The sequence below is a fragment of the Triturus cristatus genome, chromosome 9 (assembly GCF_964204655.1).
Source record: "Triturus cristatus chromosome 9, aTriCri1.1, whole genome shotgun sequence".
Taxonomy (NCBI): domain Eukaryota; kingdom Metazoa; phylum Chordata; class Amphibia; order Caudata; family Salamandridae; genus Triturus; species Triturus cristatus.
In genome coordinates, this window is record NC_140592.1 from 1223466342 (window position 1) to 1223482630 (window position 16289).

A 16289-nucleotide genomic window follows, 5' to 3' on the forward strand; every position below is an offset into this window, starting at 1 on the left:
GGGTCTGTGAATGGGTGCATACATATCTGAGTGGGTATGTGAATGTGTGTATGAGTGTTTGAGTGGGTTTATTAGTGGGTGCATGAGTGTCTGAGAAGGTCTGGCAGCGGGTGTGTGAGTGTCTGAGTGGGTCTATGAGTGTGTGTCTGAGTGAGTCTCTAAGTGGGTGTGTGACTGTCTGAGTGGGTATGTAAGTGAGTGCTTGAGTCTCTGAGTACATCTACGAGTGTGTGCATGAGTGTCTCAGTGGGTGTATGAGTGGGTGCATGACTGAGTGAATCTGAGAGTGGGCATATGAGTCTGAGTGGGTCTGTGAGTAGATGCATGAGTGTCTCAGTGGGGTCTGTGAGTAGGTGCATGAGTCTCTAAATGGGTCTGCACTGGGTGCATGATTCTTTGAGTGGATCTGTGAGTGGGTGCATGAGTCTCTGAGTGGGTGTATGAGTGGGTGCATGAGTCTGTGTGGGTCTATGTGTGGGTACGTGAGTGTCTGATTGGGTGTTTAGCAGATGTATGAGTCTGTGAGTAGGTGCATGAGTGTCTGAATGACTCTGTGACTGGGTGCCTGAGTCTCTGAGTGGGTCTGTGAGTGAGTGTGAGTATCTGAGTGGGTATGTGAGTGGGTGCATGGGTATCTCTGTGGGTTTGTGAGTGGGTGCAGGAGTCTCTGGGTGGGTGCATGAGACTGAGTGGGTCTTTGAGTGGTTTCATGAGTGTCAGAGTGGGTGTGTGAGTGGATGTATGAGTCTGTGAGTAGGGTCTTTGAGTAGGTGCATGAGTGTCTGAATGACTCTGTGACTGGGAGCATGAGTATCTGAGTGGGTCTGTGAGTGTGTGCATGTGTCTGTGAGTAAGTCTGTGAGTGGGTACATGAGTCTCTGAGTGGGTGTGTGACTGTCTGAGTAGGTGTGTAAGTGAGTGCTTGAGTCTCTGAGTACTTCTATGAGTATGTGCATGAGTGTCTCAGTAGGTGTATGAGTGGGTGCATGACTGAGTGACTCTGTGAGTGGGCATATGAGTAGGTGCATGAGTGTCTGAATGACTGTGACTGGGTGCATGAGTCTCTGAGTTGGTCTGTGAGTAGGTTCATGTGTATCTCGGTGGGTGTGTGAGTGGGTGTATGCATCTCTGAGTGAATGCATTATTGACTTAATGAGTCTGAAGGAATAAAAAAAAAGAAATCAGCAACATTCGTGAATTTGTAACAACGTTACACAGGGGGATACGCTGATGGTTGTGACAAATTTGCGAATATCATACATGGCAAAACTGTATTTCAGCATATTATACACATCAGGGGTCCCACAAAGTCCCCTATGTTCCAGCCATGGGGTTAGCGCATATCCAACCTGACCCCTTATACCAGTTTCTGCCATTTCATTTGAACCCCGGGTACTGTTCCAATAAACTAAAATGGTGGGTGCAACTCTCTATAGTCAGGTTGCGGCCAGCCAATCACATTATTTCTGTAGCACGTGCACTCATGATGCATCACAAAATCATCACAAATTATTCACAATCCTAGATATACAAATTTGGATTTCATAAAAATTCTCGACAGCTGGTGAATGGATTTACACCAAATAACAAAAAGCTCAATTTGTGGACTAAAAGCTAGCTTTGTGACAAATTTGGAGCAATTCCATCCATCAGTTTTAGCTGCAGGCATGTCTAACAAGTCTATGGGAGTAAACGTGGGAAAACGCACTTTTTTAACCCCCTTTTTCTCAGACCCCGCTTGACCAATCGCCCTGAAAGTTTACAAGCACAACAAGACCTAACTTGAAACTCTTTGGGGAAAATTTCTTGAAGATTCGTCAAACAGCACCAAAGTTTTAGGCAAGTCAAAAAATTATTTTTCTATGGAAAGATGGTCCTAACTATGACAACGTAGTGGTGACCTCCAGTATATATATATATTTCACTGAAAAAAATAAAGATTAAAGTTATAGTTAGGTGAATTGTTTCAGTGACATTAATGTTTTTAACTAAAAAAACATAGAAATTCACAAGTTACAATATGCAGTGCTAACTATAACTTGGGCCCATGCCATGCACTGCTTATGACCTCACATATGACATCACTCATGACGTTCTGTGACATCATTGATGACATCATCCATGAGTGTGCTTGTTTGTTTTATAGTTTACATAGTGGCGAGCAACTACCATATAACTTTTCTACCTATTTTTGTTCAGCCAGGGTCCAGCTAATGGATGTAATTGTTTATAAAACACATGTGCCACTAATGCATCATGAGTGTGCTGAGGTATTGAAGACATTATACATGTTTCCATTGAAGAGTAACCCTGTGTGCAGGTGATAGTTGACAACTTGTATCCATTATGTTCTACACAAGTTTTTAGACTCTGTTTTTGTATCAGGGAAAAGATTCTACAACCAACATACTAAGTATTGTAAGCATCCTTTAGTTACTAGACAGAATTGTGTCAGCATGAAATTTCTACGTAACATAGAAGACTGTGTGCACCAGGTATTAAGCAACGTGCACGTTCTTGTTTTGCTTCAGAAGATGGGCATCTGTAAAGTTTTCACTTCAGGACGAAAGCTGTAGTTAGTATGATCTTTAGCATATTCAGACCCAGGTTATTAAAAGCAATTAGTCTCTCTTTGGACAAGTTCTGCATAGAGTGTACACAGTGCTTAGTAGATACATGTTAATGCTCTGTGGTGTATTCGTCATGAGAGTTTCACTGTCTGCAAATGGTGTGGTACGCTCTCCATAGAGTAAACAAGTGTTAAAAGTACCCACTTTTCAACTCATATCCACTTATTTTCTCAATGTAGGTTTAGTGACTGTCAGAGGTTTGATACAGGTAAAGACTGTCTGTAGTAGGGCATTAGTTATGTAACAGGGCTTGAGTATCTGGAGGGGCGTAATCTGTATAAGATTGAACACCATGTGCAGGATAGGTTACCCTTCCATCCTGGTTCATAGTCAACATGAATTTGGCTACCCATGAAGTGTAGGGTATAGGGTCAATGTTGCACCTAACACAAGCCTGCTTTACCTACAGTGGCTGTATGTATGATGGCAATAATGGCGTTTCTTATTATTCTGAGCTATTTTGCATTCACTTTCATAGCTCTAATTGTATACCCATTTACAGAGCAATGTGTATAAAAGAAGTGTGTATGATATCATCAGTGATGTAATCAAGGATGTAATAATAAATGATGTCATAGCACATGTCATGAGTGATGTTATATGTGAGGTCATTAGCAGTGCATGCCGGGGAGCAAGTTATAGTTAGCCCTGTTAACTATAACTGGTGAATTTTTGTGTTTTTGTTTAAGTTTAAAACATTAATGTTGTCACTGACACATTCACCCGACTAGAAATTCACTTTAACCTTTTTTTCTTCAGTATATATATATATATATATATATATATATATATATATATATATACACACTGCAAAAAACCAATGGGTAAAAACACTGGGTAAAGGGATGGTATAGTTAGGTTAAAAATGTCACATAAATGTAATGTTTTAAACAAAATATAACTAAAATTCACAAATTATGGATTACTGAGCTAACTAGAACTTGTGCCCCCACCATGCCCATTGCTGTCATCATCGATGATATATTTGAGATGTAATAAATGAAGTCATCAATTGTGTCATTGAACATGTCATGAGTGATGTAATCTGTGAGATCATAAGCTCCTGCAAGTTCTTTTAGTGGCTGGACGCAACATGAGAAAAAATATTGTGCCAGCCGTTACAAGACTCTGGGACTTGGTCTCCTGTCCTGAAATTGTTTAAAAAATATATATTTAAGGGGGCATGGTAGAGATAACCTCTCCCCCTAGCCTTTGTGGGGGGGGGAGGCAGAAGGCCCTAGCCCCATGGAAAAAATACAAAAAAGTGTTTTTATTATGCTGTGATCCTGTGGCATTAAAAAAAAAATGCATCAGCTGGCAGTCTTATTTTATTTTAAATATTAGCCAACCGGGGTGGGCCAGGACGGGGGTGTTTCTTTTAGAATATTTCTTGAGGGGGTATGAGTGGGACCCCCCACCCCTAAACATTTCTTGGGCCCCAAATGTCCCCGTCACACAGGGATGAATTCACATTAAGGAGGAAGGTGCATGCGCCCCGTACCTCAATTGGGCCCCTGGGCTAATTACTAAATAATGGGGAGAGGCGCATGTAGCCTGCCTCAGCAAGCCAACATTGGGCCCCAGGAAAACCATCCCCTGGGGACGATTTCCTTGAAAAAGGGTAGAGGGAATGTGCCCCCCCCCCACCGAGCCACTTTTGGGCCTGGGGATCAAAATTCTAAATGAAGGAGGGGGGCCATGCACCCCCTCCTAGTTCTGATATCAGCCCCAGGGAACCCATCCCCCATGGTTTGATACTTTACAGTGTTCCGGGAAGCCCACTGCACCGCATTCTCCCAGGCAGGGAACTCAACTTTGCTCCCACCCGGCAGTAAAAAAATGCTACTCCCACTTGGGCAGGAGCAAAGGAAAGGTACCTGCTCCTGCCAGCACCTAGTATACTGCTGGCTGGAGAGCTGGGTAGAGTCGCTGAGGCTTTGGGGCTCCCCAACGATCTCCAGTGAGCCTCTACATTGTGGGAGCTCCGGGTGTGCACCGGGGTGCCCACCTATAAAAACAAAATGGCCAGCTCACAGAAACTGAGCTGGCTGGGGCAGCAGCTCCCAAATTGAAACAAGCATTGGCATAGCCAATAGGTCTTGCCTTTTGGACCTTATAAGTGTTTGGCCAGCGCTATTGGCTTTGCCAATGTGTTTAAGCTATGTTGCGGAGCTATGTGGCTATGTTGTAGAGTAGTGTAGCTGCTGTGCAGCATGTTGAAAAGTTATAATAAAGTGATATGAGCATTTGTTTTCCTTATATATATAACCAAGTAGACATAATGTACAAATGAAGGACCCTTTTAAAAAATAATGAACATATACATTGTTTTTCTAGTTAGTCTTGTGAGACTGGAGGCAGGATCAGACTGTGAGCCAGCGCGGTAATTTGGGTTGCCGCCCGCCTCGTCAGTAAGTCCTGTCCAGTGACAGTGGTCAGTTTGTGTCCCTCGCCAATTAAGTTCGCCGTGGCGGCGGAGGGTCATTGATTCACTGCAGCTGACTGAGCCATGGTGCGAGCAGGCTGCACTGGCTGCGAGCGCCATGATTTACCGCAAACCAATAGCTAACCTCTCACAACTCCGGCAGCAGGAAGTGACGTCCCCGCGGCGCAGACTGTAAGCATAAGTAACGATAATCCTAAAAGCCTTGAGGTGAACATGGTTCTTGGTGCTATCTGACTCAGTATCCCAATTAGACAAGCGCGGCCTTTTGTGGGAATGGGGTGGGTGGGTCCAAGGGGCCCTTCTTGGCATGGTCAGGGCAGATTAGGGGGCAACACTGGTGGGATTAGTGACAAAGGTGCTGGAGCTTGGGTCTGGTTCTCAGACACCAGCTGATGCACTAGGGTCACCAGAAGATGCTCTGAGGCACCAGAAATAACAGAGGATGACTCAGTGGGCCTCACTTGCAGTTAGCTTGGAGATCAGAGCATTCAAACTGGATGTAGAACTGTCAGTCCCAAAATGATGATGTTGTGCACCTAAGTACCACTTGTGGGACTCAGACACATTATATTTTTTTCTCCATTTACTGACCCAGTCCCGAAATAAGACTGGTCTACTTTGGAAGTTCCAGTTAATTTTCCCATTTTCATTTGCATTTCTGTTTTAAGAATTTGGTACTCTAGTTTCCAAAGATGCTCTAAGATGTTCATGTTGTAAAAACGTGAAATTTCTTCTGCAACTAGTTCGAGCCAAAGAAACGGACAACTGATAGAGTATAAAAATATAAGCTGCTTTCAACTGAATTCTACTCTAAATGTTGGCAACCAAGAACTAAACTCTGAGCAATTACCACTGTGGCTGCAGAGTATAGAAAAGTAAACACCTAGAAGAAAGCCTACTTTAGAATATTGTATGAACATCTGGAATACACCTGGCAGCATGTGGCGGCTACTCAAGACGAGCATTTGCAATGCAATAGGTCTCGCATTACTGAAAGTTTGAGTTATTGGCATTGCATTATTATTTGCAACGCCAATAGCTCAAACTTACAGTAATGCGAGACCTAGTGCATTGCAAATGTTTGTTACATGTTTCCCGTGAATGCAGAAGCAATAAACCGGAGACCTCTGTCTGATTTTTCACTAAGCAGAAGTTTAATTTCACGACTACACCTCACGGGGTGCCTGCTGAAGCATGTCTGTGCATTCAGCCACATCCGACCTCTTCCACCGCAGGTCATTAGGCGGACAGCGCTACAGACTAGCACAGTGGTGTGTTAATGTGGAGCGTGGATTTGTGCTCTCTCTGACACACTGACACGCTGTCTTGCTCTCTATCCCTCCAGACATTACTGCCTCTTTCATTGTTTTCTATCACAGACATGATTGTAACATGTTGACAATGGGACGCACACGCTTAGCATGACGAACCACGACACTGTCCAAGGAGTCCCTCGAACCGGTCACGGTGCAGCCACAAAGGGGGGGTCTGGAGAATGAACAAATAGAGCAACCGAGAAAACTGCACTCACATCGGCTTCAGAATAAGCGTGAGCACCGGGTTTTCATTGACCGAGCCTGACTTAAGCTGAAGTATTTTAGAGGCAGAAATACATCAACAAGAAATACAATGATGTCAGGGATCACCGGCAGCTTGTTAACAGCGTAGAGGTCTTCTGTAGCCTTGTATGCAGATACAGCCTCGCTGGTTTCTTCTGCGTTTAATTTATTTCTCTTATTTAAAGACATTTGTCTTATTTCCTCTTTGGCAGATGTATAACACACACGCGCGATGCGCGCGCTGTGTAACGCCAGCCTCCGGGGACAGGAGATGTGCACGTGTACGGAGTGCACATCTCCTGTCCGTATGCATGCACATCTCCTGTCCACGTGTGCCATCCCCTGTCTCCCTTCGGCACAGAAAGCGGCAACAATAGAGTCTCGCCAAGCGAAGCAGCTGAGCTGCATTCGCTAGGCGAGACCTAACAAGAATGACTAATGGATGCCTGCCACTGAACTACTGCAAAGGAATGAGTGCTCACAGCACTTGAAGAGGTTATGCTGAGAGAATATATATATATGTTCTAAGAGTTAGCCTAGGTTTTTACACTATTGTTAATTATCACGGCTATCTAATTAGTGCCCACAATGTCTTGTCCCTATGATACAAGGAAGCACTTTACCAAGCACGGCTGCCAGAAAGCCGGCTACACTCACCAAAAAGTACTTGAAATCATGCGTGCACGTACCTGCGGAGCAACAGAGGTTTGACTTTAATAGTTACAATGAGTTCTGTAACACGACAGCTTCCTAATCGCGCACTGCATGGATTTGTAATTTAATTAACATGCACACTCGGGTGTCTGCACTCACCACTGCAGACTGTCTCACTTACTTTTTAACTCGCAGAGAGTTGACTATGTGAGGCAGGATCATGCTGCGAGCTAGCACAGCAATTTGGGTTGCCGCCCGCCTCCTCAGTGAGTCCTTTCCAGTGACAGTGGTCTCTTCGTCTCCCTCGCAAATTGAATTTGCCGTGGCAGCGGGTGGTCATTGATTCACTGCAGCTGGCTGAGCCATGGTGCGAGCAAGCAACACTGGCTGCGAGCACCATGATTTCCCGCAAACCAATAGCTAACTTCCCACAAATCTGGCAATAGAACGTGATGTCCCCGCGGCGCAGACTGTAAGCATAAGTAACGATAATAATAGGAGCTTCAAGGTGAGCATGGTTCTCGCTGCTATCAAAATTATGGACACTACTCCACACTAATACAACAGAAATTATATTTTTACTTACACGTTTGTGTACAATCAACTGCATCACTATACCAGCTTCCATTTGGAATTATTAGCGCTGTTTCTCGCCCACACTGGGCTCGCCGTGTGACGCAAACATGCTGTGTATTTTAAAGATTAATTGGGGTGCCGCACTGATAAAGGGAAACGCACAAATGTGCATGAGGAGCTGTTTACAAAAAAAAATAAGGAAACGGAAAGAAACTCATACGGTCCAACGATCTAATGAAATAAAACTGAAGAGCAATTCTACATGTAACCGGGCCAGTCGCCAGGGACGGAAACCACCCACGGAAAGGTAGGACAAATAATAAAATTAGCCAATGAAAGGAAGGGACTTTCTAAAAGCACACATTGGAACCAATATGAAGCCAGGGGTGTGATCAATGCCCATAGATGAGATACTGCAGGTCTCACAGAGCAGTGCATGCGTGCTGACTCTAAGCTCGACTTAAAAAGGGAGTTGTGGGTGCCCTGAGTGGGCACAGGAGCACCCATGCCTGCCGGCACACACTTTGGGGAGCAGGCTGGGGCCATGAGGACACTGCCGCTCCCACTGTAGCCTCCAAATGAAATAAAACATGTGGGTATCCTGGGAGGGCACCGGACACCCACAAAAATCTTTAAGAAAATTAGAAAACCTTAATCATAAAAGTGTGGTGTGAGCCATTCATTTATGATTCACTGCTCCATGAAGGATTTCCCTATAATGCCCCACGAGGGATATTTACAAGGGGAAGGGCCATTACCAAGCATTTAGTTTTTTATGTTGTGGGGGGCTGCAAGGAGTGCAGCAGCCCACGAGAAAACAGTAAATCTGTTGTGTCATTAAATCCATGATTTCAGTTGAACTTACCATATTTTGTTAAAGAACTTCTGGCTGGAGCTCTATGCTCTTCAGCTGGAGTATGAGGCCCTCTTGGGTTGTTTTGTTTTTATGATTGCATTTAATGGGCTGAATAAAAATGTTAGAAGAAAGACTCCGAGACATGCTGGTTTTATAAAAAACCTGTCTGAGTCTTTCTTTTAACATTTTTCAGCCCACAAAATGCAACAATACAAACTGTTAAAAGAAAGACTCACAGACATATTTTCTTCTTAAAACTTCCTTAAACATTTTTATAATAATCTCTATTAATGAAGATTAAATTGTGTAAATTATTGTATTATACATAAGATTAAGAAAGTTGGTAATTTTTGGATGCAGATGCTTTATATATATATTGATATGCGCACCTCTTGTGAAAGCCAATAGGCACACTTTTTATATGTTTGTGGGTCTTTGACAAAGTCAGTAAGTCTGCCTGAGTTCAGGTAGGACCTTCGAGACCAACAACATGCTGCACATGCCAGAAGGCCATACATGGCATGGAGGTGGCTGTCAACGGAGAGTTGGAAGCAGGACCTGGCCACAGGCCAGGCAATGCGACCAGCCCCGAGCCATGCACAGCCAAAGGGCTTGCTTGGGGGTCTTTGCCTATATTGGGTTGGCTACAGACCCTGGGAGCAAGTTCGGCCCAAACTACGGAGGGCTGAAAGCAGGGGGTTGGCTTTATGCATGGAAACAAAATATTACTGCACTGTAAAAAAAATAGAAATTCACTGGAAAAACAAACAAAGGTTAAAGTAACATTATAGTTAGGTGAAAATTTCAGTGACAATGTAACATTAAAACTCGAACAACCACTGAAATTCCCCAGTTATAGTTATCTACAGTAACTATAACTTGTGCCTAAAGTAACGATAACGTGTGCCCTCACCATGCATTTCTAATTACCTCAAATATTACATCAATCATGACATGTTCTATGACACAATTGATAACATCACTTAAGCATCTGAAATGACATCATTGATGAAAGCACTCATCATGGTGGGGGCTCCAGTTATAGTTACTTTATGGCACAAGTTATAGTCAAGATAGATAGATAGATAGATAGATAGATAGATAGATAGATAGATAGATGCCATAGAATAAGCCAAGTAGCCGCCACAGGCAATACACTTTGACATCTGCAGTATTATTTCCACTGTCCCTGCACAAACAGGGAGGATGACCCTTCAACATTTCCATACATACTACTGTATTACCAAGGACTACTAGTGTTCCTTAATCCTCATCTTTTGTGTTGAGTGTTTCACTTCTTCCATGTTCTTCCCTTCTCTTGTAGAGCTCTCCTTCCGGGTGTGGATGTGTGGAGGCAGCCTGGAGATCCTGCCCTGTAGCCGAGTGGGTCACGTGTTCCGGAAGCGACACCCATACGAGTTCCCAGAGGGAAATGCGCTGACCTACATCAAGTACGTGTTGACCTCTATTAAGGCATTCAGCAAGACCCATGCCTTTTGAGACCAGCTGGATGCACTCTTTTCACAGCAGTTTTTTAATGCCCTAATTGTCATCATTTGATTCTTTGTTACTCCGACTGTACATTAGTTGTTGAGCTATAGAGAGTGCAGCTAGAAACATTGTCTAGGTTTAGGATGAATACAGAGGTCCATTGATAGGTTTTGTTGTAGTGACGCTTCGGCTCCACTAGGGGTAAATTGCATTGGTATTACAAGAAAATGAGCCAAATAGCAAACAGTTAAGGAACTCTTCACATACCCCTGCTCTGCCAAAAAGTGGTTCAGTTGCTGTGCCTCCATGACAGTGCACAATGGTCTACTTGTAGTGTAGTGAAATATTTTAAGCAAATTGAGGCTCCCGTGCTAGAACAGGCGAATAGTTCCTTGCAGTCGGAGCACAACTCCAGCCCATCTGTTCTAGCCCTTCTCCATCTCCACAGAGGAGGCCCCCAAACTTTACACAATACGCCACAGGTGGCCTTTAGAACTGAGAACAGTATGGCTGGACACAATATTCCAGAAGAGGATAACAGAACTTGACACAATAAGTACAATGTGTCCTCTCAAACTAGAAAGAATATGCCAGAGGTTCCCTCAAGGACTGAGCTCTACATTTCAAATGTCTCTCCAGAGCTTAACACAATATGCCAGAGGTACCTTCAAACTGAACACAACCCTCTAAATGTGGCTTCCAAGAATGAGTAAAGTACTCTAGCTGAGGCATATAGAACTGGACACAATGCCAGGCAGTACCAAAAGGACAAAAAGTGTTGGAGGTAACCCCTAGAAATATATATAATACATCGGATGTGGTAATTAAAACTGTGCACAGTACTGCAGAAGAGGACTCGACAATCCGGGTGAAGGCTGCAGAATTGGATACAGCGGTACAAAAGGGGGTGGTGATGGACGGAGCATCAGAACCAATCAAACACTCACACCCAGTCAACAGATCTGGGTTTGATCCATCACAGTTCTTTAGCCCACTCTGCCACCCCAGTTCAGACATGACCATATGCAAATCAGTCTGACCCTGTGCCTCATGGGAACAGTCCAACCCGAACTGCCAAGCCATGCCTTCCATGGACCGGAAACAAGCTTCCTAGGACCGGTTTATGGCATTTCAGCCGTCTTCAGCCAGGCTTGCTTGAATCCAGTGGCAAAGTGAGCAAGGGACTCACGTCTGAGCATACCCTGCCAACTTATGGCGAACAAAACGGTACAAAAGGAGGTGGTGATGAACGGAGCATCAGAACCAATCAAACACTCACACCCAGTCAACAGATCTGGGTTTGATCTATCACCGTTCTTTAGCCCACTCTGCCACCCCAGTTCAGACATGGCCATATGCAAATCAGTCTGACCCTGTGCCTCATGGGAACAGTCCAGCCCGAACTGCCAAGCCATGCCTTCCCTGGACTGGTAACAAGCTTCCTAGGACCGGTTTCTGGCATTTCAGCCGTCTTCAGCCAGGCTTGCTTGAATCCAGTGGCAAAGTGAGCAAGGGACTCACGTCTGAGCATACCCTGCCAACTTATGGCGAACAAAGCGGTACAAAAGGGGGTGGTGATGGACGGAGCATCAGAACCAATCAAACACTCACACCCAGTCAACAGATCTGGGTTTGATCCATCACCGTTCTTTAGCCCACTCTGCCACCCCAGTTCAGACATGGCCATATGCAAATCAGTCTGACCCTGTGCCTCATGGGAACAGTCCAGCCCGAACTGCCAAGCCATGCCTTCCCTGGACTGGTAACAAGCTTCCTAGGACCGGTTTCTGGCATTTCAGCCGTCTTCAGCCAGGCTTGCTTGAATCCAGTGGCAAAGTGAGCAAGGGACTCACGTCTGAGCATACCCTGCCAACTTATGGCGAACAAAGCGGTACAAAAGGGGGTGGTGATGGACGGAGCATCAGAACCAATCAAACACTCACACCCAGTCAACAGATCTGGGTTTGATCCATCACCGTTCTTTAGCCCACTCTGCCACCCCAGTTCAGACATGGCCATATGCAAATCAGTCTGACCCTGTACCTCATGGGAACCGTCCAGCCCGAACTGCCAAGCCATGCCTTCCCTGGACCGGAAACAAGCTTCCTAGGACCGGTTCATGGCATTTCAGCCGTCTTCAGCCAGGCTTGCTTGAATCCAGTGGCAAAGTGAGCAAGGGACTCACGTCTAAGCATACCCTGCCAACTTATGGCGAACAAAGCGGTACAAAAGGGGGTGGTGATGGACGGAGCATCAGAACCAATCAAACACTCACACCCAGTCAACAGATCTGGGTTTGATCCATCACCGTTCTTTAGCCCACTCTGCCTCCCCAGTTCAGACATTGCCATATGCAAATCAGTCTGACCCTGTGCCTCTTGGGAACAGTCCAGCACGAACTGAATTGGATACAACACACTAGACCTTGTCTCCAGTTATGTAACACAATATTCCAGAACAGACATTAACAGGGATGTGTAAACTGCACGGTCACTTATATTTGTTCTGGTTAGAGCTCAGTATCACTACCCCAAAATCTTGCTTTCCCTGGAGGCCATTAATGTTGTTTAACCTCTTTGAGATTACTCGGAGAAGAAACTCCAGAGTGTTCAAGGACATGACATCTGAAGCAAGCTTGGAATTGCACCTGGATTATTAGATTTTCTCTAGGCCAGTCTCTTTCAGGGATGTGCTTTTTCGATGCTATTGGATCAGGAAATAGTACCTAGGCATGAAAGAATCCATACCCATGCCAGCTCTTTGAGGGTGTTAGAATGTACCTATTGTGTCCCTGGCAGTTCTTCTGGGGCTTTGTTTTTAATGTCTTTTCTGTTCCACAGGAACACCAAGCGCACCGCGGAGGTGTGGATGGACGAGTACAAACAGTACTACTACGAGGCCCGACCCTCGGCCATCGGCAAGTCCTTTGGGAGGTAAGTCACCAGAACTCAAGGTCTGATTAAGAGTTGGGTGGTAATGGGCAATTCTCTGATTTGCGGAGTAAGTACCTCCACAGGAGAGCGCTACCTTGGCGCTTCCTCTACGATACTGGTATGATGGACAAGATACTACTAAAGGGTAGCAACTATGGAACTTATTCAATGTGTACTAGTATGCTGGACAAGATGCTACCAGATCCACCAGAAATCAGGATGCGAGTCCTAAAAATCCATGCTTAAAAAAACTGGAAGTCATTCACTTGTTAGGAGGTCCAAATACTTTAATGCTTACAATATTGGGAGACGATGGTGACTACATGGGAAATATGGAAGTCGCTGGTTAGGTGAAGTGACAGGCAAGTCCATCCTGCTTTCCTCTTTTCAAGTCACAAAAGATAACAGGAGGCAGATCAGTGAATCTGGTTTGTTTCAGTCCAGACCGCAGCAAATAAATTGGACGGAGAAACTTAGAGATATTCAAACCTAAAATAAATTAGCCCAGAAATTCAAGAAAACTTCTGACTCGCAAAGGCTGGAACTAAGATTTCAAAAAAACTGGATCTGAAGCGGTATGTGATTTCTTGGAGCCTAATTTGTAGTGCTTGACATTGGTAGAAGTGCTGCATGGTGTATTAACCCCTTCGCTGCGGCGGGAATTCCGCCGCAGCGGTGGGGGGGGTTGGGGGGCAGCGCGGTGGCGCTGTGCTCATGACGGAGCCACGGTTGAGCTGTGCTCATGACGGAGTGGTTCCGTCATGACTCCGCCCACGGCGCTAATCGCCCGCACAGGCGGGGAATTAGCGCCGCGTGGGAGGAGCGGCCGCCAACGGCCGCGGCATGACGGAACCACTCCGTCATGAGCACATGGCAACCGTGGCTCATGACGGAATGGCTCCGTCATGAGCAGGGGAGGGGTTAAATAAAGAAAATAAATTATCATGTTTACCATCAGAACACAACAAATCACTCCTAACTGGAATGGGTAATCATTTGGTTGTCCCACCATAACCTATTCCAAAATATTTGGGTGTTACTGGGGATGTCCAGCTGTATAAACAGAAAGAATAGGATTGTGTCATCAGCTTGTGTTAAGGCTTTTTATTGGTGTTTAGTCAGTGCTTAATTTGTAAAAAGATACGTTCCATGGCCCTTCTCAGGCGGACCCTGCAGCTTGCACTGCCAGTGACAATACCAACACAAGTACTAACCCTTTTACTCCTACAAGTGTGACAAAATTCGGACTATTCCAGGCCTCCAAAGCAGAACAATATCATGGGGGGTAGGTATCAGTCATTTTTGGGTATCGTCTAGAGAGTGTATGCGCTGTCTCTTTGAGACATTTTGTTTACCATCAGTGGGCTTACCGCCCACCCATTGCATTTCATTGGTTTGCTTCATTGTCTCTCTTATATGCCTGCTTGTATGTGGTGAGTGCATGATGGCTTGACCTGCTGAGCCTTCCCACGGAGCATGCCTCAAGTACTTGTGTCCTTCCATTGCTTTTCTTGCGGGAGCTGCTTATTTATTTAGCTTTCACCAGTACAATTGCATCTTGGCCACATCTTTCCTGTGTTTCTTAAGCTGAAGTGTACTTTCCACAGACACTGCATTTTGAGGTGTGGCTTAGATAGCGCATGCGCTGTCTCTTCAAGACATTTTGTTTACGGTTAGTGGGCTTGTAGCCCTCTCATTACCTACCACTCAGTGGGCTTCAAAGCCACTCTCAATTGCTTGCTTCCTGCTCGTCAGTTCTGTGATGGCCACTTCTCTCTTCTTGCATGTGATGGTCCCCTAGAGCATGGCCCAAGTACTTGTGTCCTTATATCGCTTGCACTTTTGGGACCTATCTTTTTCTTTTTGTTGAGTCAGTCTACAGAGTGCATCTTTCCAAGTTGGCTCGGTTGTCTGCTCCATGCTATTGTCTGTCTGTGTTTCCTTGTTCCTCCGCCCTCCTATTGCCGTGCCTCCACCCTTGTTTATTTAGCTTTCACCACTGTTCGCAACTGCATCGTGGCCACATTCTTACTGCGTTTTTTTTAAACAATTTTAATTTGCCTGGGTTTTTGTGTTTAAGGCGTGACTGTGAGGGGACGTTGCACATGAGTGTTTATTCTTAGCTCAAACACACATGTTATCACACTAAGGGGACTGCTTGCCTGTTATACACACACTCTGTCGCATTCCATTTCCTTTGAGATGAGAAAATATGCTGCCAACGCTCTCTTCACATGCAATGTTATGGGTTCCCCAGCTTGAAAGGCTACTGATCCCCAGATAGCGAGACCCTGCATTACTCTGTGTTTTGTTATGTGCCCCATTCAAGTCCAAGCGGCGCCACAACGTCTTGCGATTGTGGTGCAAATTAACTAATGTGGATATGTAAAAAACAGAATAATACAGCCCTCCACATCTTCCCCCTTAACATTTCAAGTGAAAGCAGTATGGGAAGCGCATTTCTCATCTCAAACAAAAGAGTCCTTGCGTGTGAGGGCTCATTTATTTACCTTTCATTTGTTAAGTTAGACAGCTTTAAACAATATTTGTACCTGCTTCTCAACAACACCCTAAGTTTTATTCCCCCCCCCCCCCAAACAATTCTGCTTTTCAATTCTTTTGTTAGACAGCTTTAAACAATAGCTGTGACTGCAAAAACAAAGGATGTGTGCAAGGTACATGGAAGATGTTACCCTTCACTTATTTTAGCTTATGGGTGTCCAAAAAGTAACTAAGAGGCCAACCTTTACATTCAGCTTTAAATTGACCTTTATTCCACCTTGAACAATGCTGCCTTTCATTGTTAAGTCAAACAGGTTTAAACAATATTTGCAATGCACCTCAACAAAAACCTACGTTTTCAGTTAAACTTTTTTGTGCAAAAAAATTAGCTTCAAGGACACACTTTTGCTGTGCTTTTAAAAACAAATAGCATTTCTTCTTAGCTCAGGTGCACATGTTATCACATTCAGGGAGCCGCTTGCCTGTTAGACACACACGCACTGTTGCATTCCATGTCCTTCGAGACCAGAAAAAACGTTTCCCACCTCTCTATGCTTGCAATGTTACCGGGGAAATTTCAATCATCTTTTTTACATGTGGATGTTAATTAATTTGCACCATTTGCACCATTTCCATCAATTT

The 16289-nt window shown here is 44.8% G+C and overlaps 1 protein-coding gene across 1 annotated transcript in view; it reads left to right on the top strand.

The window, feature by feature from the left end:
• Positions 1–16289, top strand: part of GALNT16 (polypeptide N-acetylgalactosaminyltransferase 16) — a 509878-nt gene that overhangs the window by 465905 nt on the left and 27684 nt on the right. Inside the window, exons 10-11 of the mRNA XM_085627303.1 lie at positions 10046–10172; positions 13053–13145. Coding sequence (XP_085483429.1) covers positions 10046–10172; positions 13053–13145 — 220 coding nt within the window. The remainder of the gene's footprint in view (positions 1–10045; positions 10173–13052; positions 13146–16289) is intronic.